Source organism: Lithobates pipiens, unplaced genomic scaffold, assembly GCF_037356315.1.
Source record: "Lithobates pipiens isolate NorthernLeopardFrog02 unplaced genomic scaffold, aLitPip1_a1.2 Scaffold_8, whole genome shotgun sequence".
Classification (NCBI taxonomy): Eukaryota; Metazoa; Chordata; class Amphibia; order Anura; family Ranidae; genus Lithobates; species Lithobates pipiens.
This window is the reverse complement of record NW_027507903.1, coordinates 610,112,803-610,138,602: the sequence shown is the minus strand read 5'-3', so window position 1 is coordinate 610,138,602 and position 25,800 is coordinate 610,112,803. Positions and strand designations below refer to the sequence as shown.

General features: G+C 44.0%; 1 protein-coding gene across 2 annotated transcripts in view; it reads right to left on the bottom strand.

Moving 5' to 3' along the window:
- Nucleotides 1–6,782: 6,782 nt before the first annotated feature.
- Nucleotides 6,783–25,800, bottom strand: part of KCNAB3 (potassium voltage-gated channel subfamily A regulatory beta subunit 3) — an 88,013-nt gene continuing 68,995 nt past the window's right edge. For both annotated transcript variants that reach the window (XM_077470631.1, XM_077470632.1), the window contains 5 exons: nt 19,185–19,305; nt 13,053–13,147; nt 10,341–10,461; nt 10,170–10,258; nt 6,783–7,231 (listed from right to left, as the gene is read on the bottom strand). In XM_077470631.1, the coding sequence (XP_077326757.1) occupies nt 7,142–7,231; nt 10,170–10,258; nt 10,341–10,461; nt 13,053–13,147; nt 19,185–19,305 (516 nt within the window). In that variant the 3' untranslated portion in view covers nt 6,783–7,141. The remainder of the gene's footprint in view (nt 7,232–10,169; nt 10,259–10,340; nt 10,462–13,052; nt 13,148–19,184; nt 19,306–25,800) is intronic.

The following is a 25,800-nucleotide window of genomic DNA, read 5'->3' as shown; positions in this document are numbered from 1 at the left end:
TCGCTTATTAGGCTGGGTTCACACTGGAGCGATGCGGGAACGCCACGAATCCGCGGCGGGTTCCCGCATCGCATGCCTCCCGGCGGCAGTTCACACTGCCCTATGCGAACTGCTGGGAGTGTCAGTGAAATGCTAATGACACCCCCAGATCAGTTCGCATATCGCAGTGCGATCTGCAAACTCGGATCGCATGGTGTGAACACCCATGTGATCCGATTCTGCTGCGGACCAAAAAAAGGGTCCCGTGCGAGTTTGCGGCGGGTGCGGCGGGTGCAACGCGAATTCAGCCATACTATCTGTATGGCTGAACTCGAATCGCAGAGATCGGATGTGATTTGCACTGCAGTGCGGTGCGAATCACATCCGTTCTCATAAACCGCTGCAATGTGAACCCAGCCTTAGTGACACTGGCGACGGGGGGTGATCACGGGGTTAAACCTTTATTGGGGGGGTTGGGGGGGTACCTTAGAACTAAAGGGGGCTAACCCTAACTGCCCTAACAGTTATTACAGTCACAAATGACACCCGCCGTGTGATCAGGGGGTTAAACCTTTATTAGGTAATAAATGGCGGGTGCCCTGAAACTATAAAAAAATAACTAACCAACCAGCGTCACCTGTAACAGTTATATGGTGATCACTGGTGAAAGGGTTAACTAGGGGGCAATCAGGGGGCTTTATGCGGTAGTATATGGGGGTCCCTGGCGCTATAAAAAGCTGCGGCGAACCTAAATACCTACCTGCCTAACTAGCGTCACCTGTGACACTAATACAGCGATCAGAAAAATGATCGCTTATTAGGCTGGGTTCACACTGGAGTGATGCGGGAACGCCACAAATCCGCGGCGGGTTCCCGCATCGCATGCCTCCCAGCGGCAGTTCACACTGCCCTATGCGAACTGCTAGGAGTGTCAGTGAAATGTTAATGACACCCCCAGATCAGTTCGCATATCGCAGTGCGATCTGCAAACTCGGATCGCATGGTGTGAACACCCATGCGATCCGATTCTGCTGCGGACCAAAAAAAGGGTCCCGTGCGAATTTGCGGCGGGTGCGGCGGGTGCGGCGAATGGCTGAACTCGAATCGCAGAGATCGGATGTGATTTGCACTGCAGTGCGGTGCGAATCACATCCGTTCTCATAAACCGCTGCAATGTGAACCCAGCCTTAGTGACACTGGCGACGGGGGGTGATCACGGGGTTAAACCTTTATTGGGGGGGTTAGGGGGGTACATTAGAACTAAAGGGGGCTAACCCTAACTGCCCTAACAGTTATTACAGTCACAAATGACACCAATGCAAAAAAAAAAAAATGCATTGGTGTCACTGTGACTGGGGGGGCAGGGGTAATTGGGGGGGTGATCGGGGGATAAAGGGGGGGTGTGAGTGTGCCTGGCATGTTCTACTGTGTAGTGTAGTGCTTGTGCAACTCACCGATGCTCTCTCCTCAGTGCCGGAACGAAAAATACCGACACGGAGGAGAGATTACATCACTTCCTCTCCTGTGTTTACATTACAGGAGAGGAAGTGATGCAATGCTTCACTCCCATTCGTCAGGAGCGATCGCGAGGGGGTGGCCATGAATGAATGGCCGCCTCCTCATCACCGATCGCTCCTGCACGGATACCGACCGCCGCAGGCACCGGGCGGGGGCCCGATCGGGCCCCCGACCCGCGGGAAGGCAGGGACGTACATGTACGCCCATATGCCTGCCCGTGCCATGCTGTCGACGTACATCGTCGTGCGGCGGTCGGGAAGTGGTTAAACACCACGGCCTTCCTGAGTATTGTTGCTGACCACATCCATCCCTTTATGACTACAGTGTCCCAATCTTCTGATGGTTCCTTCCAGCAGGATAATGCCCCATGTCACAAAGCTCAAATCATCTCATCACTGGACAATGAGGTCCCTGTACTCCAATGGCCTCCACACTCACCAGATCTCCATCCAATAGAGCTCCACACTCACCAGATCTCCATCCAATAGAGCACCTTTGGGATGTGATGCTATTGTGTCATATGGACCAAAATCTCTGAGGAATGTTTCCAACACCTTGTTGAATCTATACCATGAAGAATGAAGGAGGTTCTGAAGGCAAAAGGGGGTCCAACTCGGGACTAGCAAGGTGTACCTAATAAAGTGGCTGGTGAGTGTATATATACACACCATGACCTGGACCAATGAGAACCCTCACAGACATATTGGCCATAAAAGTAAGTATATAAATTTTTTTGTTTGCCAAGTTTCCCCCATCACTTTCTACCTAAAATAAATCATTTAATTTCTAGAGATAATCTATAAGACTCAATCATATAAACATTCGGCTTAATCGGCTTCCATCTTTTACAAGATGATCTTCCTAATTGCCTGAGGCTAATTATGCAAATAATCCAAAATCGGCAGCATTCCGAGACTACAGAGAAGGTAGACATACCCCGCCGCTGTGTCTAGGGAAATGGCTACAAAGCGGATTGTACAATTCCACGTCCTTACTAATTCATTGTTCGGGAAGTTGCTTATAACCTGACTCAAGGGGTTTCAAGGCCTGAGGCAAATTAAATTAGTTGAGCTACAAAACTTTTAATAATAAAAAAAAAAAATTGTAAGGGGCATCCTATGTTCTTTCTAAGTCACTACCAGGTATGCCAAATGAAGGTCACCAACCATCAAGATATGCAGATAAACTTGCCACCCTTTTTGCAAAAAAAAAAAAAAAAAAAAATATATCAGTTTTATGATTTCTTTCCTATGAACCTTTGCGAAATAAGTCAAATTTTTACCGGCAAGACTGATTAAACAGACCCGGTGACAAGCTTTTGTGCTTTTCTCAAAAATTGTAGGTAAAAAAAACAGAAAAATGCTTATTTGAAAAATAGGTATAGTTCTGTGTCAAAGGGCCCCCACTCAATAAGAATAAAACCCACTAAATATAAAAAAAGAATAATAATAAAGATCAAATTAAATAATAATAAATAATAATAATAATAATAATTGGAGATCTAATATTATAAAAAGTGAAATCTGAGAACACATTACATTATATGAAAAATAAGCCTATATAAAATTTAATTAAATAACAAAATAGTAAAAAAAAAAAAAAAAATACCCTAGGGCAGTGATGGCGAACCTTGGCACTCCAGATGTTTTGGAACTACATTTCCCATGATGCTCATGCACTCTTCAGTGTAGTTGAACATCATGGGAAATGTAGTTCCAAAACATCTGGGGTGCCAAGGTTCGCCATCACTGCCCTAGGGCCTTGGCAGATAACTTTAAAAATAATAAAAATTGCAAATAATGGGGATATGGTTGCACATGGGGTTATTTACTAAAGGAAAATTCACTTTGTACTGCAAGTGCACTTGGAAGTAAAGTCGCTATAGATCCGAGGGGGACATGCAAGGAAAATTTAAAAAAAACAGCATTTTAGCTCGCACATGATTGTGTGATAAAATCAGAAGAGCTTCCACTCATTTCAGATCTGCCCCTTAGATTTAGAGCGACTGCACTTCCAAGTGCACTTGCAGTGCAAAGTGGATTTGCCTTTTGTAAATAACCCCCATAGTTACATAATAACTATGTAACCATATCCCCTTTATTTGTGATTTTTATTATTTTGAAAATTATCTGCCAGGGCCCCAGGGTATTTTTTTTTTTTTTGTTTTACTATTTTATTTAATGAAATTTTAAATGGTGCTAAGAATGATGAAAAATAACAGTTACATTATGTCTTTCCTATAAACAACATTTGTGAAAAAAAATCCAATTTATACTGACAAGTCTTTTGTGTTTTTCTCAAAAATTGTATGTAAAAGCACAGAAAAATCAAGTATTTATATAAAACAAATAGGTATTGTGTGTCAAAGAGCCTCTACTCAATAGGAATACAACCTACTAAATAATAAAAAAGATAATAAATAATAAAAATCTAATGAAATAATAATATTATTCACTCAGAGATGTAATATTATAGAAAGTGAAATCTGAGAACACATTTAATTATATTAAATATAAGCCTATTTAAAATTTCATTAAATAACAAAATAGTAAAACAAACCAAAAAAAAACATATCTGAGGCCCTGGCTAGGATTGCCACTTCATCCTTTTAAACCCGAACACGTATGCATTACACAGGTTCTGAGGCTAATTTAATTCAGATAAGACACCAAGTGAGTTTAATTACCACCTTAATCAGCTGCAGAACCTTTGTAATTAATGTGTGTTCGGGTTTAAAGCGATGAGGTGGCAACCATAGCCCTGGCAGATAACAAAGAGCCTCTACTCCAATAGGAATAAAACCCACTAAATATTAATAAATAATAAAAAATTAAATAAGGATAATAATAAAATCCACACTATAAAAGGTGAAATCCGAGAACACAATAAACTATATTAAAAATAAGCATATTTAAAACTTCATTAAATAGTAAAAAAAAAATACCCTGAGGCCCTAGCAGATTACTTAAAATTAAATTAAAATTACTTAAAAAAATAAATTTAAAAAAAATTCCCAAATAAAGAAGATATGGTGCTAGGAATGACGGAAACTATATGAAATAATATTTCAACTTTATTTGTGATTTCTAAAATAAAAATGTAACTACTGGGACCCCCAGTAGTATGTAGTATAAAGCCAATTTAATAATAAAAATCATTTCCACTTTATTTGTGATTTTTTAAAATTATTTTCTAATATATCTACTACTCTCTACTACTACTATCTCGTTTTTTTTTTTCAAAGTGCTGTGCAAACTGTTGGCGCTATATAATTCCTGTATAATAATAATACTGTATAATAATATTTACTAAAATTTTAAATAGGCATGCTAACAGAGCATTTATAAACAATTCACTGTGCTCTCAGAAAAAAATGTCAAATGTTTGCATAATTTTTTCTTTTCCGTAAATGATTATTATTATTTTTTATTGATTTACTATATTCCCCCTGGATTTACTAGGGAATTGACACTCCAGGAAAAGTCAGATCCCTAGCACAGCCCCCACCCTCCTTAGACATCATAGTCTCCACCTCTTGTGGGAGTGTCCAGCTCTGAGTCTGGTGGGGCTGCTGACATCAGATCCAAGAGGGCGGCACCTAGCAGTAGTCTCAGGGCTTTTGGATGTCTACACAAAAGGGGATTTTACAGGTAAAAACCATAAATTAAATATATTAAATGCACATAGAGTATAATCTTAGAGGACGGATGTTTTTGGAGTGGTCAGGTGACAGGACCTCTTTAAATATCAGCCTGGTGACAACCCTACATGCAAAACAGACTAACCCAGAGCAACCAATAGCATTTCAGCTTTCTTTACTTCCATGGAGTCAGAATAATGAACATTGGTTGTTGATTGGGCTTGCCATGCTTTGCCCTATTATTTAGACCCATTGCTGTGATTAGGCGCAATTATGTATTCATACCCATCAATAACACAGTTTAATGGCAACCATTGCAGATTTTAATGCGGCTCCTGATGTTGTAGTTATGAACGTGCATTTGGATGATCCGTGTCCGATGGTGTGGTTCTTTTAGTTAAAGTTACATGAAGAGACAGGTCCACTTTATGTTCTACTCATAGGGGTGAGGGATGTGCAACCACAGAAAACCGAGCGTGAAGGAAAGATGAGATGGCAGTGACTTTATGCTGTTCCTGCTAAGATGAAAAGGAATTCCCTCCTCCTGCAGGATGATACATACAGAAGGGGGCTATGAGTCTGTCCTCCTCCTGCAGGATGATACATACAGAAGGGGGCTATGAGTCTGTCCTCCTCCTGCAGGATGATACATACAGAAGGGGGCTATGAGTCTGTCCTCCTCCTGCAGGGTGATACAGACAGAAGGGGCTATGAGTCTGTCCTCCTCCTGCAGGTTGATACAGACAGAAGGGGGCTATGAGTCTGTCCTCCTCCTGCAGGTTGATACAGACAGAAGGGGGCTATGAGTCTGTCCTCCTCCTGCAGGATGATACAGACAGAAGAGAGCTATGAGTTTATCCTCCTACTGCAGGGTGATACAGACAGAAGGAGCTATGAGTCTGTCCTCCTCCTGCATGGTGATACAGACTGAAGGGGGCTATGAGTCTGTCCTCCTCCTGCAGGGTGATACAGACAGAAGGGAGCTATGAGTCTGTCCTCCTCCTGCAGGGTGATACAGACAGAAGGGAGCTATGAGTCTGTCCTCCTCCTGCAGGGTGATACAGACAGAAGGGAGCTATGAGTCTGTCCTCCTCCTGCAGGGTGATACAGACAGAAGGGAGCTATGAGTCTGTCCTCCTCCTGCAGGATGATACAGACAGAAGGGAGCTATGAGTCTGTTCTCCTCCTGCAGGGTGATACAGACTGAAGGGGGCTATGAGTCTGTCCTCCTCCTGCAGAGTGATACAGAAGGGGGCTATGAGTCTGTCCTCCTCCTGCAGGATGATACAGACAGAAGGGAGCTATGAGTCTGTTCTCCTCCTGCAGGGTGATACAGACAGAAGGGAGCTATGAGTCTGTCCTCCTCCTGCAGGGCGATAGACAGAAGGGAGCTATGAGTCTGTCCTCCTCCTGCAGGGTGATACAGACAGAAGGGATCTATGAGTCTGTCCTCCTCCTGCAGGATGATACAGACAGAAGGGGGCTATGACCAAATTTAGACCCCTTTTAAAAGCAGTGAAAGGTGAATGGAGACAGGAGCTCAGGCGCACAGATCTTACCACCAGAGTCCCATTAAGTTTTAAGCTTGAGGGTAATTCAGCCCAGTTGTGTCCACCCAGAAATGAAATGTCACAGAGAAGATCTATTGGCTTGGCTCTCTGTACTGGGGATGCCATAAAGCTACAATAAATGAGGACTTTTTGTTAGTCCTGCTCATGCTAAACCTTGACCGATCATATATGTCCTTTTTCTTCACTTTGCTAGATACATCTTGAATCCTTTGCCCCTCCCCTTGCAGGGTGACATGAAGTAATGCATGTACTGACCCCAGAGAACTAAGCAGGCAGCTGATTTTCTTCCCCTTATTGCTGGTAAAATGTTCTCCCGCTCTCTCAGCACTGCCAGAGTGGGGGAACCATGCACGAGGTGAGCGTAATTTCATATGTCCTTTGTCCCCATGCCTCGGAGAACACACGGCGGTTCCAGGGTATGCCGAGGAGCTCCTCACGCACGAGAGTCTTTCTTTATGTTGGGCTTGTTGCCGAGAATCTGGTCAATCTCAGCTATGACCGGTGGCGTCAGATGGGCCAGAACCTGGAAGAAATGAAGGATACAAAGGATAGATTTAGTCTCCAGTAATCAAGTCAAGAGCTTCGTAGGGGGTAAAGAAGGTTGTTGTACGTGAGGGTAAATCTTCTGGAAGTCAAGTGGTTAAAATTCCTGCAATGTACATTAATCTCCCAGAGAGAATTGTTTTTTTTTCTCCAACAAAATTAGAGGTACACAAATGCAGGGCTTTTTTTTCTCAGAGAACACGTGCAGGAACTGCCCCTCTCAGAGCCAGCCTTTTTCTCCTCCCCCTACCCACCTCCGAGCACCGTTCCTTGGTTCCACCTCCAAGCACCATTCCTTGGTTCCTTCCCCTACCCACCTCCGAGCGCTGTTCCTTGGTTCCACCTCCTACCCACCTCTGAGCATTGTTCCTTGGTTCCACCCCCTACCCACCTCCGAGCACCGTTCCTTGGTTCCCTCCCCTACCCACCTCCGAGTACCGTTTCTTGGTTCCCTCCCCTATCCACCTCCAAGCACCATTCCTTGGTTCCACCTACCCACCTCCGAGCACCGTTCCTTGTTTCCACCACCTTCCCACCTCTGAGCACCATTCCTTGGTTCCATCCCCTACCCACCTCCAAGCACCTTTCCTTGGTTCCACTCTCTACCCACCTCCGAGCACCGTTCCTTGTTTCCACCACCTTCCCACCTCTGAGCACCGTTCCTTGTTTCCACCACCTTCCCACCTCTGAGCACCATTCCTTGGTTCCATCCCCTACCCACCTCCAAGCACCTTTCCTTGGTTCCACTCCCTACCCACCTCCGAGCACCGTTTCTTGGTTCCCTCCCCTACCCACCTCCGAGTACCGTTTCTTGGTTCCCTCCCCTATCCACCTCCAAGCACCAATCCTTGGTTCCACCTACCCACCTCTGAGCACCGTTCCTTGGTTCCACCCCCTACCCACCTCTGAGCACTGTTCCTTGGTTCCACCCCCTACCCACCTCCGAGCACCGTTCCTTGGTTCCCTCCCCTACCCACCTCTGAGTACCGTTTCTTGGTTCCCTCCCCTATCCACCTCCAAGCACCATTCCTTGGTTCCACCTACCCACCTCTGAGCACCGTTCCTTGTTTCCACCACCTTCCCACCTCTGAGCACCATTCCTTGGTTCCATCCCCTACCCACCTCCAAGCACCTTTCCTTGGTTCCACTCTCTACCCACCTCCGAGCACCGTTCCTTGTTTCCACCACCTTCCCACCTCTGAGCACCATTCCTTGGTTCCATCCCCTACCCACCTCCAAGCACCTTTCCTTGGTTCCACTCCCTACCCACCTCCGAGCACCGTTTCTTGGTTCCCTCCCCTACCCACCTCCGAGTACCGTTTTTTGGTTCCCTCCCCTATCCACCTCCAAGCACCAATCCTTGGTTCCACCTACCCACCTCTGAGCACCGTTCCTTGTTTCCACCACCTTCCCACCTGTCACGATCGTCCTGGCATTCCGGTCGTACACAGGAGACTTACCCGCAGAAGCCTGGTGTTGAGAACCCGTCGTTTCCCCTTGACGCGCGCTAAAGCGAACGAACGCACCCGCGTCGACATGAACGAGCGCACGCGTGCACGCGGGGTCACGAACGGGCGCACGTCCACTCGCGGGGGCATGCTGACCCGTCGTGCGACCGTTTTGGCGCCCTAAGGACTTCTTAAGGCCCTTGCTCCATCCCATTCTTGCTGTCCAGTCTACAGCGTGTTCTGTGATCCTGCTATTCTATACCTGTACCCGTTCCCTTAGTTCCTGATACCCGGCTAGTTCTTGACCTTGATCCGTTGCTGCCTGCCTACGACTTCTGCCTGTCTGACCACGTCTCTGCCTCATCCTCTTGTACCACGCTGACTGTTTCCTGCTGACCCGGCCTGCACCCGACTCTGCTGTTCCTGCCTACCCGTTGGATTTCCTGTGGCTGCCATCCTTGCTGACGTCCATCTGCCTGCCAGTCTACCCACTTGTGCCTGCCTACACCAGCCAAGTACCACCAGCCCTACCTACTCGCTGTCGGTACCCTGCTGCTTATCTGGACCGGTCTCCATCTGCCAGGCACTTGTGCCCTCTGAACTTTTGAATTCCTGTCACCATCTCCAGGGGTTCATTAGCCAGGGGATACGAGGGGCCGCTCCCTGCATTCCGGGCTCGTCCACTAGGTACGTGACACCACCTCTGAGCACCGTTCCTTGTTTCCACCACCTTCCCACCTCTGAGCACCGTTCCTTGGTTCCATCCCCTACCCACCTCCAAGCACCTTTCCTTGGTTCCACCCCCTACCCACCTCCAAGAATCCCAGAATCCAGAACCATGTATAATTTTGTGGTGTTAAGTAATATGTATGGAATTTGGTGATAACAAGAAAAGCATAAAATAGATCCCCTGCAGCCAGTAACAATAGAGCCCCCCCGCCAATAACAATAGATCCCCTATAGGGCCCCCACCAACAACAATAGATCTCCTATAGGGCCCCCGTCAACAACAATAGATCCCCCTAGCAATAATAGACTTTCAGCAGCAACAACAGATCTACCCACAGCCAGCATCAATAGACACTCCATCAGCAGCAACAATACACCCCACAACAGTAGATCTCTCCCAGCAACAGCTGACCCCCCCCCCCCCAGATATATAAGACTCACTCTCAGCAACAGTAGGTCCCTCACCAGCAACAACAGACCTCCGCAGCAACAATAGACCCCCTGCAAAAATAGATCCCCTCCAGCTAGAATGGATTTCCCAGCAGCCAGCATCAGTAGACCCTGCAGCGCCCTGCAGCACCCCTTGCCATTACAGTCAGTGCTGGAGGTGCCGGAACTGTGTTTCCCCAACATTCTCGCAAAAAAAAAAAGCCTTGTGCAAATGTATTGCCTAATCAATGGCCCCATGGCAGAAATGTAAGAATTGCAATTGTCCACGGGGGTGTGCAGGTGTAAGCTTACCTGAATGGATCCCAGATTCTCCATTAACTGGTCACTATTGGAGACGCCCAGCAGCACAGAACTGACTCCTTCGCTTCGCAGGCACCATGCTGGTAAAACAGAGAGCCCAGTCATGACATATAACAGACAGCACAAGGAGTAGAAGGTGAACCTAGAGGTCCCTTTCCTTACCGATAGCCAGCTGGGTGACTGTGCAGTTCAGACGTTCGGCGATGGGATGGAGTTCTTTTACCTTGGAGTGCTGCTTCTTGCCTTCTTCACTCCCAGCTTTTTCCTTCAGCCAGTGATACCCCTAAACAACAAAAACACACTAATACCTCGGCTGGTACAATAGATAAAAGGAGCCGGCACTACTGCAATCACACAGGGCTCCTGGGTCATCCACAACCTAGGCAGGGGCCCAAGGCCCAGTAGATATCCAGGAAGTGTGTTAGGACTATAGAACACCTCCCCCTCTGTTCTTCCCCATGGTGATAGGTGTTTTGTTAGACATGTTCAATTCGTTTCATTCCGAACAAATTTCAACAAATTTGCAGTAAATATTCGAATTAACGAAAACCTAATTTCACAAATGTTTCTGTATATTCGTAAATTTGAATATACGTAAATTGGAATATTAGAAAACTCGTAAATTCAAAAATCCGGGAATTTGAAATGTGAAAATCACAAAAATTTTGAAATTCGGAAAATCAGGAATTCTAAATTCTAAAATTCGGAAATTCTAAAATTCGGAAAATCGGAAATTCAAAATCCGAAAATCCAGAAATGCAAAAATCCGAAAATAGGAATGAAAAAATTCAAAAGAACGAAAATTCAAAAATAAGGATGAAAATTTGAAAAAAAGAAAATTAAAAAATCTAAAATAATAACTAATAATAACTTAACTATCACTAACTATTAAATTATAGGTATTGGTATTTCCTTTAGAATTTGGCTGTTAGTAAATGCAACGAATACGAAGTTATCCAAAGTTACGAATTATCCAAATAACGAATTCCATCCAAACAAATGGAGCGTAACGAATTTTAAAATTTTTTATAGTTATTATTAGTTAGCAATTATTTAGAATTTTTGGATTTTTAGATTTTCGTTCTTTCGAATTTTCGGATTTTCTTTCTTATTTTTGGACTTTCGAATTTCCGAATTTACAGATTTTTGAATTTATGATATTACGAATTTATGAATTTTCGAATTTACACATTTTCAAATTTACAAATTTTCTAATTTACAAATTTTCGGATTTTTGAATTTCCGAATTTTATGAATTTACCAATTTACAAATTTTAGAATTTTGATCATAACGAATGACTTGAAAAAAGAAAAAGAAAACGAATGGAACAAAAATGACCAAATTTTTTGGCAGTTCACATGTCTATGTTCTGTAGTCCGCAGAAAGAGGCGGGAGAAATGCTAACTGACAGGAGCTTCTTTATCAGGTCTGGCAGGATCCACAGTTATCTTTTGTACTTTTAGTGTCACTAAACCCACATCATAAAAAACTTTCAATAAATGGTGAATTACAAGCTGTTCGTACTCACTCGGTCACTATGAGATTCATTTTCTGTATACTGCAAAATACCCGGTTGATCCTGCTGCTCTCTGTCTCCACCTTCTGTCCATGTCCCCAATTCAACGAAACATTTTGCAGAGTAATGTTGGCAGCTCTGCACATGCTCAGTTTCCAGTGAGGCTGAGTATGTCCTCCCTATCACATCTGAGCATCCCATGTAACTATAGAGTCACACATGTGGGCGTAAATGACAGCCCCCTCCCTCCCTCCTCCTCCATGCCCGCTGAACACAATGGGGGCGGGATATTGCATGTAGATTAACCAATTAAAGACCGTCCACCCCCACCGGGCAGGACGGCTCTATTTCGCGAAAACAACGTAGCTGTACGTTGTTACATGCAATAGATAGTGTGGGGGCCCGCTGCTCGAAGGAGAAGCCAATGGAGGTGCCCGGTGACCCCGATGTCCGCCGGCCACCCGCGATCGCATCACAAGGAGGCAGAACGGGGATCTGCCTATGTGAACAAGACAACAGAGGACAACATGGAGATCTGTTGTTCGTAGTGATTAGGAACAGCGATCTCTGTGTTGTCCCAGTGAGCCCATCCCCCACACAGTAAGAAAGCACCAATAAGGAACACATTTAACCCTATGATCGCCCCTGATGTTAACCCCTTCCCTACCAGTGTCATTTATACTGCATTTTTTTTTTTTTTTTTAGCACTGATCACTGTTTTGGTGTCACTGGTCCCCAGAAAGTGTCACTTAGGGTCAGATTTGTCCTCTGCAATGTCGCGGTCCGGCTAAAAATTGCTGATCGCCGCCATTACTAGTAAAAAATAAAAATAAATTAAAAGTCCATAAATCTATCTCGTAGTTTGTAAACACTATATCTCTAAACCAATCAATATATACACTTATTGGGCTGCAGATAGGTAAAGGCACAACTTATGTAGGAGGATTTGTGTATCACTTGAGGCCAGTCACTTCACTGGGTATATGGAAGGGTTTACAACCACTTTAAATCCTATTACATTCTATGTTGGACTCAGTGACATCATCACCTCCGTACTTCACTATGCAATGCAGGTAGATCATGGCTGGTGGGGGGGGGGGGGGTCATCAGGGGGCTGGATATAGTTTCTTGGTGTCAGGAAAACGTATCAGAAATGACTGATGCTGATAGCAGAAGAAGGAAGCAGCAGACAGAAATGACACTTAGTGCTCTGGATGGAGATCAGTACACACTATAGAGGGATAGGCTTTGTTCAGATTTTATATCTAAGGTTTACAACCACTTCAATTGCCCCTCCTGTGGCCAGTCCACTTATATAATGCAGAGGATGTGATCATCCATGTTCATACAACGTTACCTTGAATGAAGCTCTGGATTTTTCGGGGATGCTGTCGACATATTTTCCGGTGATCAGACCGCAGGCCAGCGGAGACCACGTCATGGAGCCCACGCCTGGGAGAGAAGGTTAGAATATGAGATCTCATCTCTTCTATATCACATACAGTATGTTATTTACTTTCCTAATCCATTCCTCCAGCGGTGGCCCATTCATTAAGGGGCTCAGGGGCACTGCCCCCCACCCCCCAATCCATGCGCCCAGCCACCTGATCTACATACAGGATGCCGGACCATGGATTCCAATGGGGGGGGGGGGGTTTAACCATTTCAACACCTTCCTGCCCAGACCCATTTTCAGCTTTCAGCGATGTCGCACTTTGAATGACAATTGCGCGGTCATGCTACACTGTACCCAAATTAACAAACTTTATAATTTTCTTCCCACAAATAGAGCTTTCTTTTGGTGGTATTTGATCATTTCTGGGATTTTTATTTTCTGCTAAACAAATAAAGACCGAAAAGTTTGAAAAAAATTTTTTTTTTGTTTCTGTTACAAAACTTTGTAAATAAGTAAGTTTTCTCCTTCACTGGCAGGCACTGATGGGGCTGCACTGACAGGCACTGATAAAGTGGCACTGATGGGCACAGATGGGGTGGCACCAATGAGGGGGCACTAATATACGGCACTGATGGGGCTGCACTGATGGGCACTGATAAAGCGGCACTAATGGGTACCGTTGAGGTAGCACTGATGGACACTGATGATGGGCACTAATATGCGGCACTGATGGGCACACATAGGCGGCACTGATGGACACTGAAAGGCAGCATGGATGGGCACTGATAGGCGGCACGGATGGACACTAATGGATTTTACTGATGGGCATCACTGATTGGCAGGCATTATTGTTTGTCACTGATTGGCATCCATTGTAGGCACTTATTGGCATCCATTTTGGGCACTGATTGGCATGCCCGGTGGCCATGGGTGGCATACCTGGTGGTGACTAGTGGTGGGCATCCCTGATGGTACTGGTGATGTCCCTGGTGGCCCAGTTTGGGCATCCTCGGGGGGGCTGCACTCATAATCAATCAGCACAGACCACCCCACCCCACGACAGACGGGAGTGAGGAAAAGCCGATACACCTGTGATTGGATACAGCTGATCACGTGGTCTGATCTAGGCTCTGTACCTAGATCGCAGTTGCGGTGTGCCAGACTGACACAACGCAAACTATGATCGCCGCGATGCACGCCCCCGGGGGAGCGCAGCAGCTTGTTATCCAGATAGACGTCAAATGACGTCCGGTCAGGATAACACAACCACTTTGTCTACCTCATTTTGCTATATGGCGGGCTGCAAGTGGTTAAACACGTGATTAGAGCCAGAGGCTTTAATAGGCTTAAAAAATGGGTGGGCTCGGGGGCACAATGAATATTCGCTAGTCTCACACTAATCCTCCTCCCAGCCAATCAGGAAGCGGGTCATGAGAGCCGGTCACCCGATTGGCTGAAAGGACAGGCAATCCTATTGGACGCCGAGCGCCTAGGAGGAGAGAGGAGACGTGTTGAAGGATAGGACAAATGAGCCACTGCCCGCCGCCCGCCACCTAGATGGGGTAAGTGCAAGCAGGACCGACCAGCAGACAGCGAGCAAGCAAGCAAGCGAGCGGGGGTGGAGTGCCACCAGCCTCAATTGCTTTCCTCTATACTTGGAACTTGTTGTGTTTTCCAATATTTTGAGATCAACCCTCTAGCTACATTCAATGGATATGGCATTAAACCGTGATTGGCTGTCGTGGCAGTCACATGATTGGAAAGCTCCCAAACACAAGCAGCGATCGGGGGGGGTTTCTGCTGGTAACTGTGCCGGCAGCGCGCACCGAGCACAGCAGTTTTTGCAATATCATGTGCAAATATGCGGCCGCTCTGTGCCAAGGCCCACCCGCCGAGAGGTTCATGTTTTTCACCTCTGACTCTCATTCACCAACCGCCCCACCACCTCTTCCTCCCACTTACCTAAATCTGGTGCTATTCTACGTTCTCTCTTATCAGTATACCAGAAATACGAGAGAGCGAGCGCTGCGCACTTTCCGGGGAATGAAATTGCTTTTCTATTGACAATAGAGATGTGCACAACCGGAAAATTCCCTTTGTTTCGTTTTGGATTTGTTAAGCTAATAATTTTACTTCTTCATATTCGTTATTTTAAAATGATTTGTTTTTGGAATTTGTTTCATATATTCAGATTTGTTTAATATATTGGGATGTGCTTAGTACAGTGATGGTGAACCTTGGCACCCCGGATGTTTTGGAACTACATTTCCCATGATGCTCAACTACACTGCAGAGTGCATGATCATCATGGGAAATGTAGTTCCAAAACATTCGGGTGCCAAGGTTTGCCTTCACTGGCCTAGTATATTCGTTATTTTACACACAATTCCATTTTTGAAAGACGGCTATATTTTTATTATTTTATTCTATTCTAACCTACCCCCTATGCAACCTAAGGTGAAACCACATCTCCAGTTTCATTGAGTGGCCCCCGTGTCTTTTTTACACTCCCTAAGACTGAATAGTTTTCTATTCTATTCAATTCTGTTTTATTCTATTCTTTTATTTTCTAGTTTTATTTTCTTTTCTTTTATTTTCTATTTTATTTTATTCTATTCTATTTTTTGTTTTCTATTCTTTTATTTTCTATTTAATTTTATTCTATTCTTTTCTATTATTTTTTATATAATTTTATTTTTATATTATATAATAATTTTTATATAATTCAATTTATTTATTTTCTATTATTTTATTTTCTATTCTATTTTATTCTATTATATCTTATTTTTCTAATCTATTCTATTAGGCAGCCTAAGAAAGTTATTTATTCATAATTTTTATTTACTTTTTCTTTCTTTACGACTACTTTAAGCAACGGAATCTAATTTTCTTTATATAATGATGACGTCACATCTGATGAAATGCGTTGGGTCGGGCTATGTACACACACTACCGCGTATGTGCGACTGAGTTTCTACCATCTTGGTTTTGGGAAACAAACTTGTTCTTTGTAACATATATTAAAAGGCACAACTATGTAATTTTAAATGTAAGTGCACTACCTTCTATTTTATTTTATTCATTTTTTTCTATTCAATTCTATTCTTTTATTTTCTATTTTATTCTATTCTATTCTATTTTTTGTTTTCTATTATTTTCTATTTCATTTTATTCTATTCTTTTCTATTTTTTTATGCAATTCAATTTATTTCTACCTTCTATTTTATTTTATTAAATTTTTTCTATTCAATTCTATTCTTTTATTTTCTATTTTATTTATTCTATTCTATTTTTTGTTTTCTATTATTCTCTATTTCATTTTATTCTATTCTTTTCTATTTTTTTTTTTATGCAATTCAATTTATTTCTTTTCTATTATTTTATTTTCTATTTTATTCTATTCTATGTTTTCTATTCTATTCTATCCTATTTTTCTAATCTATTCTATTAGGCAGCCTAAGCTATTTATTTATTAATTTTTTTATTATTTTTTTGCTTTACAATCACTTTAAGCAACAGAATCGAATTCTCTTATATATAATGATGACATCACATCTGATTAAATGCATTGGGTCGGGCTATGTACACACGCTACTGCGCATGCGCAGTCGAGGTTCTGCCGTCTTGGTTTTCGTAAACTAGCTTGTTCTTTGTAACATATGTTAAAAGGCACAACTATGTAATTTTAAATGTAAATGTACTACCTTCAATTTAATTTTATTCTATTCTATTTTTTCTGTTCAGCTCTATTATTTTATTTTCTATTTTATTTTAATCTATTCTATTTTTTCTATTCTATTCTATTCTATCCTATTTTTCTATTCTACTAGGCAGCCTAAGTAAGAGTCATCATCTTATTTCACTTTAAATCTTACTGTATTTATTGCATTATTGTTTCCATTTCAAATTCTAATTCATTTTCTAATTAGAATTTTGACAATTCGTTATTTCCTTCCGTTATCATTTATTTCAGGTTTGTTGAAATTACGATTGTGATTCGGAAATTCAGATACATTTGAATAACGAAAAGCTTGTTCGAATGTCAATTCATAGCGAAAGGAATCGCACTTGCTATCGGGGCACTCAACAAGGGAGAGGGGCCCAGAGTGCCAGCGAGGGACCCAAGAAGAGGAGGATTGGGGCTGCTCTGTGCAAAACCACTACACATAGCAGGTAAGTATGACTTTTTTTTTTTATATATATTTTTTTCTTTACAATCACTTTAAGCAAAGGAATCTAATTCTCTTTATATAATGATGACGTCACATATGACAAAATGCGTCGGGTCGGCCTATGTACATACCTTACTGCGCATGCGCGACCAAGGTTCTGCCATCTTGGTTTTGGGAAATGTACTTGTTCTTTGTAACATATGTTAAAAGGCGCAACTATGTAATTTTAAATGTAAGTGCACTACCTTCTATTTTATTCTATTCTATTTTTTCAGCTCGATTCTATTCTTTTATTTTATTCTATTCTATTTTTTCTTTTTAATGCAATTCTATTTTTTCTTTTCTTTTCTATTCTATTTCTTTCTATTCTATCCTATTTTTCTATTCTACTAGGCAGCCTAAGTAAGAGTCATCATCTTATTTCACTTTTATATCTTACTGTATTTATTGCATTATGTTTCTGCTCTGGTGATCTCCATGCCCAAGAGGGTTAAGGCAGTGCTGGAAATTAATGGCGGCCACACAAAATATTGACACTTTAGGCCCAATTTGGACATTTTCACTTAGGGGTGTACTCACTTTTGTTGTCAGCGTTTTAAAAATGAATGGCTGTGTGTTGAGTTATTTTGAGGAAACAGCAAATTTATTCTGTTATACAAGCTGTACACTCACTACTTTACATTGTAGCAAAGTGTCATTTCTTAAGTGTTGTCACATGAAAAGATAGAATATAAAATAAATAAAATAAACTAATAACAGATAGATATTTACAAAAAATGAGGGGTGTACTTACTTTTACCTATTGCATTACACCCTAATGCAATAGGCTGGGCACACCTATGGCTATAACTATCACATAAACCAAGTCATATACAGTGGAACCTTGGATTACTAGCCTAATCCGTTCCAGGAGAATGCTAGTAATCCAAAGCACTCGCATATCAAAGCGAGTTTCCCCATAGATTGGAAACTAAGATAATTTGTTCCGCAATGACTTCAATTGCATGCAATTCTGCATGTGGCCAGAGGTGGGTGGGGCGCCGGCAAGCCTCGGAAACACTCTGTTCCAGAATGTTTCCAAGGCTGCATTGATGGGCACTGGTGAGGCTGCATTTGATGGATGCTGGTGAGGCTGCATTTGATGGGCGCTGGTGAGGTTGCATTTGATGGGCGCTGGTGAGGGCGCTGGTGAGGCTGCATTGATGGGCGCTAGTGAGGCTGCATTTGATGGGCGCTGGTGAGGCTGCATTTGATGGGCACTGGTGAGTCTGCATTGATGGGTGCTGGGGAGACTGCATTGATGTGCGCTGGTGAGGCTGCTGTGAGGCTGCATTGATGGGCACTGGTGAGGCTGATGGTGAGGCTGCTGGTGAGGCTGAATTGATGGGCACTGGTGATGCTGCATTGATGGGCACTGGTGAGGTTGCATTGATGGGCGCTGGTGAGGCTGCATTGATGGGCGCTGGTGAGGCTGCATTGATGGTGAGGCTGCAGTGATGGGCGCTGGTGACGCTGCATTGATGGGCACTGGTGAGGCTGCATTGATGGGCACTGGTGAGGCTGCATTGATGGTGAGGCTGCATTGATGGGTGCTGGTGATGCTGCATTGATGGGCGCTGGTGACGCTGCATTGATGGGCACTGGTAACGCTGCATTGATGGGCACTGGTGAGGCTGCTGGTGAGGCTGCATTGATGGGCGCTGGAGAGGCTGTATTGATGGGCACTGCTTAGGCTGCATTGATGGGCACTGGTGAGCTACATTTTAGAAGGCACTTCATGAAAAATGTTGGGTATACATGGGCAGGGAGGTGGAGTCAGGGATAGAGCCAAGGGGGGCAGCAAAATGAGTTCTCACTTAGGGTGTCAAAAAAACCTTGCACCAGCCCTGGGTAGGTCTTTGTAGTAAACAGAAGTACTCACCTATCTTATGGTACAACTCCGGCATTTGAGTCTCTATCTTTTCCCGCTGAAATAGGTGATATTCGGCTTGTTCGCACACCGGAGGTATTAGATTGAACTGACGGGCCACAGAATACGCTTCCTGTCACATGAGAGACAGCAGAAAATTATCAGAAACATACAGTATGGATGGTAATCTTCTCTTTGTTTGTCAACATTTAACAGCAAATCACAGCGCTTCTCTGAGATTGGCAGCGGGCTTAGAACCAATGAAAGGCTACATTTTAACTGGCTAAGATGAGTTAAACCAACTAAGGAAACCAAGGTGTGACCTTTGATCTGCATACGACATTATATTTTCCTTTCAACCCTTAGGAAATCCTAATTGGTCCTAATTAACTCCTTTTTGCCCTTTAGATATTATTTTTCTGCTTTTTTTTTTTTTTTAAAGCGGAACTTCACCCAAAAAGGGTGAAGTTCCGCTTTTTATTTATTTTTTTGCTCTCTATCTAGGGCAAGTGTCATTTATGTCCGCTGCCCCCTTCCTCAGATATCTGCATAGGTCACTTCTGACTAGTTTTCCTGACACCGAGAGAAAAAAAGGTGACGGGGAGGGCACAGCCTGTGATTGACAGTCTCAGCTCTGTTCCTGTGTGCTGTGTAAGGGGGGGGGGGGAGTGTCCCTTCCCTCCAATCAGGTCTCAGAGCTCTCCTCACTGCTGTAACTTCAGCTCTCCGCCCCCTGCTTTTTAGAGCTGAGAAATCCTGTGTAAATTCTGCACTTTGAATGGATGTAGAGGAAAGACAGCTGGAGACAAACAGGCAATGGACGGTGTCAGTAGAGCAGTGGACGGTGTCAATAGAGCAGTGGGCGGTGTCAGTAGAGCAGTGGGCGGTGTCAGTAGAGCAGTGGGCGGTGTCAGAAGAGCAATGGGCGGTGTCAGTAGAGCAGTGGACGGTGTCAATAGAGCAGTGGGCGGTGTCAGTAGAGCAGTGGGCGGTGTCAGTAGAGCAGTGGGCGGTGTCAGTATAGCAATGGGCGGTGTCAGTAGAGCAATGGGCGGTGTCAGTAGAGCAGTGGGCGGTGTCAGTAGAGCAATGGGCGGTGTCAGTAGAGCAGTGGACGGTGTCAATAGAGCAATGGACGGTGTCAATAGAGCAGTGGATGGTGTCAGTATAGCAGTGGGCGGTGTCAGTAGAGCAGTGGGCGGTGTCAATAGAGCAGTGGGTGGTGTCAGAAGAGCAATGGGCGGTGTCAGTAGAGCAGTGGGCGGTGTCAGTAGAGCAGTGGGCGGTGTCAGTAGAGCAATGGGCGGTGTCAGTAGAGCAGTGGGCGGTGTCAGTAGAGCATTGGGCGGTGTCAGTAGAGCAATGGGCGGTGTCAGTAGAGCAATGGGCAGTGTCAGTAGAGCAGTGGACAGTGTCAATAGAGCAATGGACGGTGTCAATAGAGCAGTGGATGGTGTCAGTAGAGCAGTGGGCGGTGTCAGTAGAGCAGTGGGCGGTGTCAGTAGAGCAGGGGTGGGGTCAGTAGAGCAATGGGCAGTGTCAGTAGAGCAATGGATGGTGTCAGTAGAGCAGGGGTGGGGTCAGTAGAGCAGTGGGAGGTGTCAGTAGAGCAATGGGCGGTGTCAGTAGAGCAGTGGGCGGTGTCAGTAGAGCAGTGGGTGGGGTCAGTAGAGCAATGGGCAGTGTCAGTAGAGCAATGGATGGTGTCAGTAGAGCAGTGGGCGGTGTCAGTAGAGCAGTGGGCGGTGTCAGTAGAGCAGGGGTGGGGTCAGTAGAGCAATGGGCAGTGTCAGTAGAGCAATGGATGGTGTCAGTAGAGCAGGGGTGGGGTCAGTAGAGCAGTGGGCGGTGTCAGTAGAGCAATGGGCGGTGTCAGTAGAGCAGTGGGCGGTGTCAGTAGAGCAGTGGGTGGTGTCAGTAGAGCAGTGGGTGGTGTCAGTAGGGAAATGGGCAGTTTCAGTAGAGCAGTGGGCGGTGTTAGTAGAGCAGTGGGCGGTGTCAGTAGAGAAATGGGCAGTTTCAGTAGAGCAATGGGCAGTGTCAGTAGAGCAGTGGATGGTGTCAGAGCAGTGGGCGGTGTCAGTAGAGCAGTGGGTGGTGTCAGTAGAGCAGTGGGCAGTTTCAGTAGAGCAGTGGGCGGTGTTAGTAGAGCAGTGGGCGGTGTCAGTAGAGAAATGGGCAGTTTCAGTAGAGCAGTGGGTGGTGTCAGTAGAGCAATGGGCGGTGTCAGTAGGGCAATGGGCGGTGTCAGTAGGGCAATGGGCGGTGTCAGTAGGGCAATGGGCGGTGTCAGTAGAGCAGTGGGTGGTGTCAGTAGAGCAATGGGCGGTGTCAGTAGGGCAATGGGCGGTGTCAGTAGCGAAGAGATTGGTGTCAGTAGTTTATATTTTTATTTTTTTAAATGTAATCTGCACCCCACAGGGTTATTAGGGTGTGCCCAGGCACACCTGGCAAACCCTGTGCTCACACCTATGTGTAGAAGGATTTGTTTCATCTGGATCACCTGGGACCAGAACACATACCACTGGGTTTATGTAAGGGTTTACAACCACTTTAAAGTGTTAATAAACCCAGGACTCTGTATTCACTATATCTGGCCTCCCACAGTACACAGAACATGGAAATGCAATTATGTTAGTAACTATAAACTGCTAAATACCTTTTCTCATCAGCAGTATATAGCAGTCTTGTGACTTCTATCAGTGTCTGGTTAAAACTTATAGTAGGAGTTTTCATACTGCACTGGCTGTCCTATCAGGATTCAGGACCCCTGACCCTCTGTCTGGACAGTGCTGATTGGCCCTGTGCTGATCACATGCACTCGCCCAAGAAAAAAAAAAAAACTCTCTAGCAATACACACCAAACTGAGCATGTGCAGCCTGACTCCAGTAACTCTGTCTTATCCGGACATGTTGTGGAGACAACACAAGAAGGGGAGGATCAGAGAAGACAGGATCAAACAGCCTTTTTTTCACACAATGCAGAGGATTAACCCCTTAGATTCCACAGTGAGTATAACAAGCATGCTTTACTGCATACACAGACTGATTTTACTGTTGTGAGCTTTAGTAACACTTTAAGTGGTTAAATGTTAATTTGTAAAGCATGGATTTATAAAGTAGTAGCAAAAAAAAAAAAAAAAAATAATAAAAATTAAAAAAAAATAAAAATAAATAAAAAAATAAAATAAATCAGCCTAAAAATATAAAATTAGAATTATCCAAAACCATTAGTTTCTCTTTAAGGCCACCCATGAAAGGAGGCAGAGAAAGCTCCGGGCTGCCCGGAGACCGCACACACACACACATGTACACCGGGGGGCGCTCTGGGAGCAAAGAGATCACTGATCCTCTTCAAAGAGCCACATGAAAAGGAATGTGTTTGCTGTGAAGATTCTCAATGATTCTCAGACCTTTGAAGCTGCAACTGTGTTTTTCATGTATAAAGTAGTGAGTAGCGGAGGATTGGCGCGGGGTGACCTCCTTAATGCCGCTTAATACCGCCAACTTATCTCTTCTTTCCTTATAGGATAATCATGCTTTCACAACTAGAGCTCTTCTATCACAGGATATTAAGCTACCTTACATATAAAACCTCCAACTTGTCTTTTCTTTCCCTCTGCTTTTCCATCTCTTATCACAGTCTGGAGAGTGTAAACGTTGCTTTGCTTGTCTGCAGTCTACATTGTCTGCGGGCCAGGATAGAGGACACAATCTGCATCAAGGATCCCTCTAAATATGTAATCTGCAACTTTAAAAAAATAAAAAATAAAAAAATTATTTTATTTTTTTTTAATTTAAAAAATAAATTAATTAATACAATTAATTTATTTTTTAAATTAAAAAAATATATATATATTTTTTTTTTTTTTTTTTAAAGTTGCAGATTACATATTTAGAGGGATCCTTGACAATTAATTTATTTTTTAAATAAAAAAAAAAAAAAAATTATTTATTTATTTATTTATTTATTTATTTTTAAAGTTGCAGATTACATATTTAGAGGGATCCTTGACGCAGATTGTGTATGTAGAAGAATATACACTGGCCTAAACTGAGGAAAACATTTACTTAAAAAAAAAAATGGGGATATTTATTATAGTAAAAAAGTACAAAATATTGTGTTTTTTTTCAAAATGGTCGCTCTTTTTTTGTTTACAGCGCAAAAAAATAAAAAACGCAGAGATGATCAAATACCACCAAAAGAAAGCTCTGTCTGTGGGCCAGGATAGAGGACACAGTCTGCATCAAGGGTCCCTCTAAATATGTAAACTGCAACTTAAAAAAAATAAAAAAATGTTTTTTTTTTTTTAATTTAAAAAATAAATTAATTGTATTACCAAAAATATGTAGATGAATATACACTGGCCTAAAACGAGGAAAAAATTTACTTTTTTTAAAAAAATGGGGATATTTATTATAGTAAAAAAAGTACAAAATATTGTGTTTTTAAATTTTTTTTCAAAGTTGTCGCTCTTTTTTTGTTTATAGTGCAAAAAATAAAAAACACAGAGGTGATAAAATACCACCAAAAGAAAGCTCTATTTGTGGGAAAAAAAAGGGTAGGGTATAGGGAGCAACATGTCTGCGGGCCAGGATCTGAATCAAGGATCCCTCTAAATATGTAATCTGCAACTTAAAAAAAAAAAAAAAAAGAAAAAATATTGAAATTTTTTTTAAATTTAAAAAATAAATACATTTTATTTCCAAAAATATGAAGAAGAAGAATTTTTTTTTTTAATTAAAAAAATGAATTAATTTTATTACCAAAAATATGTAGAAGAATACACATTGGTCTAAACTGAGGAAAAAAATGATTTAAAAAAAAAAAAGGGATATTTATTATAGCATGAAGTACAAAATATTGTGTTTTTTTTTGTTTATAGCGCAAAAAATATAAAAACGCAGAGATGATCAAATACCACTAAAACAAAGCTCTATTTGTGGGAAAAAAAGAACGTCAATTTTGTTTGGGTGTAACGTCGCACGACCGCGCAATTGTCAGCTAAAGCGACGCAGTGCCGAATCGCAAAAAGTGCTCTGGTCAGGAAGGGGGTAAAATATTCCGGGGCTGAAGCGGTTAGACATTCTGACGGGTCGCCAAATCTGATGAAACAGCGGTATGAAATCCCAAGAGTTCAGCTGAACCCGCACGACTTCAAACCCGCTCTCAATGTGAACCCGGGCTAAATGTTTGGAGGGATCCTTGATGCCGATTGGGTCCCCTATACGGGCCTGTATAATTTATATTCTGCATTGCACTCATGTAATCACCAGGGACAGGGCCGTCTTTACCAACTTCAGCACCTGGCACTTTCGCCTGAGCCTCTCTGAGTGACTGAGCGAGCTAAGGCAGAGGGGGGGCGCCGAAGCTCAAGGGACCGGTGGCAATTGACTTGCAAGTGAAATGCTAAATCTGGTGACAAGGGACCAGTTGGAAAGTGACCCGCTAAATCTGGTGGCAGGGGATGGGTGGCAAGTGACATGCGAATTTAGTGGCAGGGGGAGGGTGGCAAGTGACACGCTGATTCTGGTGAAAGGGGACCGGTGGCAAGTGACACGCTGAATTTGGTGGCTGGGGATGGGTGGCAAGTGACACGCTGAATTTGGTGGCAGGGGATTGTGGCAAGTGACATGCTAAGTCTGGTGACAGGAGACCGGTGGCAAGTGACATGCCAAGTCTGGTGACAGGAGACCGGTGGCAAGTGACATGCTAAGTCTGGTGACAGGAGACCGGTGGCAAGTGACACGCTGAATTTGGTGGCAGGGGGAGGGTGGCAAGTGACCCGCTAAATCTGGTGAAAAGGGACCGATGGCAAGTGACACGCTGAATTTGGTGGCAGCGGATGGGTGGCAAGTGACATGCTGAATTTGGTGGCAGGGGATGGGTGGCAAGTGACATGCTGAATTTGGTGGCAGGGGGTGGGTGGCATGTGACACGCTGAACCTGGTGAAAAGGGACTGGTGGCAAGTGACACGCTGAATTTGATGGCAGGTGACGGTGGCAAGTGACATGCTAAGTCTGGGGACAGGGGACCGGTGGCAAGTGACACGCTGAATTTGGTGGCAAGGGAAGGGGGGTAGTGACATGCAAAATCTGGTGGCATGGGACCGGTGACATGCTGAATTTGGTGGCAGGTGATGGGTGGCATGTGACACGCTGAATCTGGTGAAAAGGGACTGGTGGCAAGTGACACGCTGAATTTGATGGCAGGTGACGGTGGCAAGTGACACGCTAAGTCTGGGGACAGGGGACCGGTGGCAAGTGACACGCTGAATTTGATGGCAGGTGACGGTGGCAAGTGACACGCTAAGTCTGGTGACAGAGGACCGGTGGCAAGTGACACGCTGAATTTGGTGGCGGGGTGGTAAGTGACACGCTGAATCTGGTGAAAAGGGACTGGTGGCAAGTGACACGCTGAATTTGGTAGCAGCGGATGGGTGGCATGTGACACGCTGAATCTGGTGAAAAGGGACTGGTGGCAAGTGACACGCTGAATTTGATGGCAGGTGACGGTGGCAAGTGACACGCTAAGTCTGGGGACAGGGGACCGGTGGCAAGTGACACGCTGAATTTGATGGCAGGTGACGGTGGCAAGTGACACGCTAAGTCTGGTGACAGGGGACC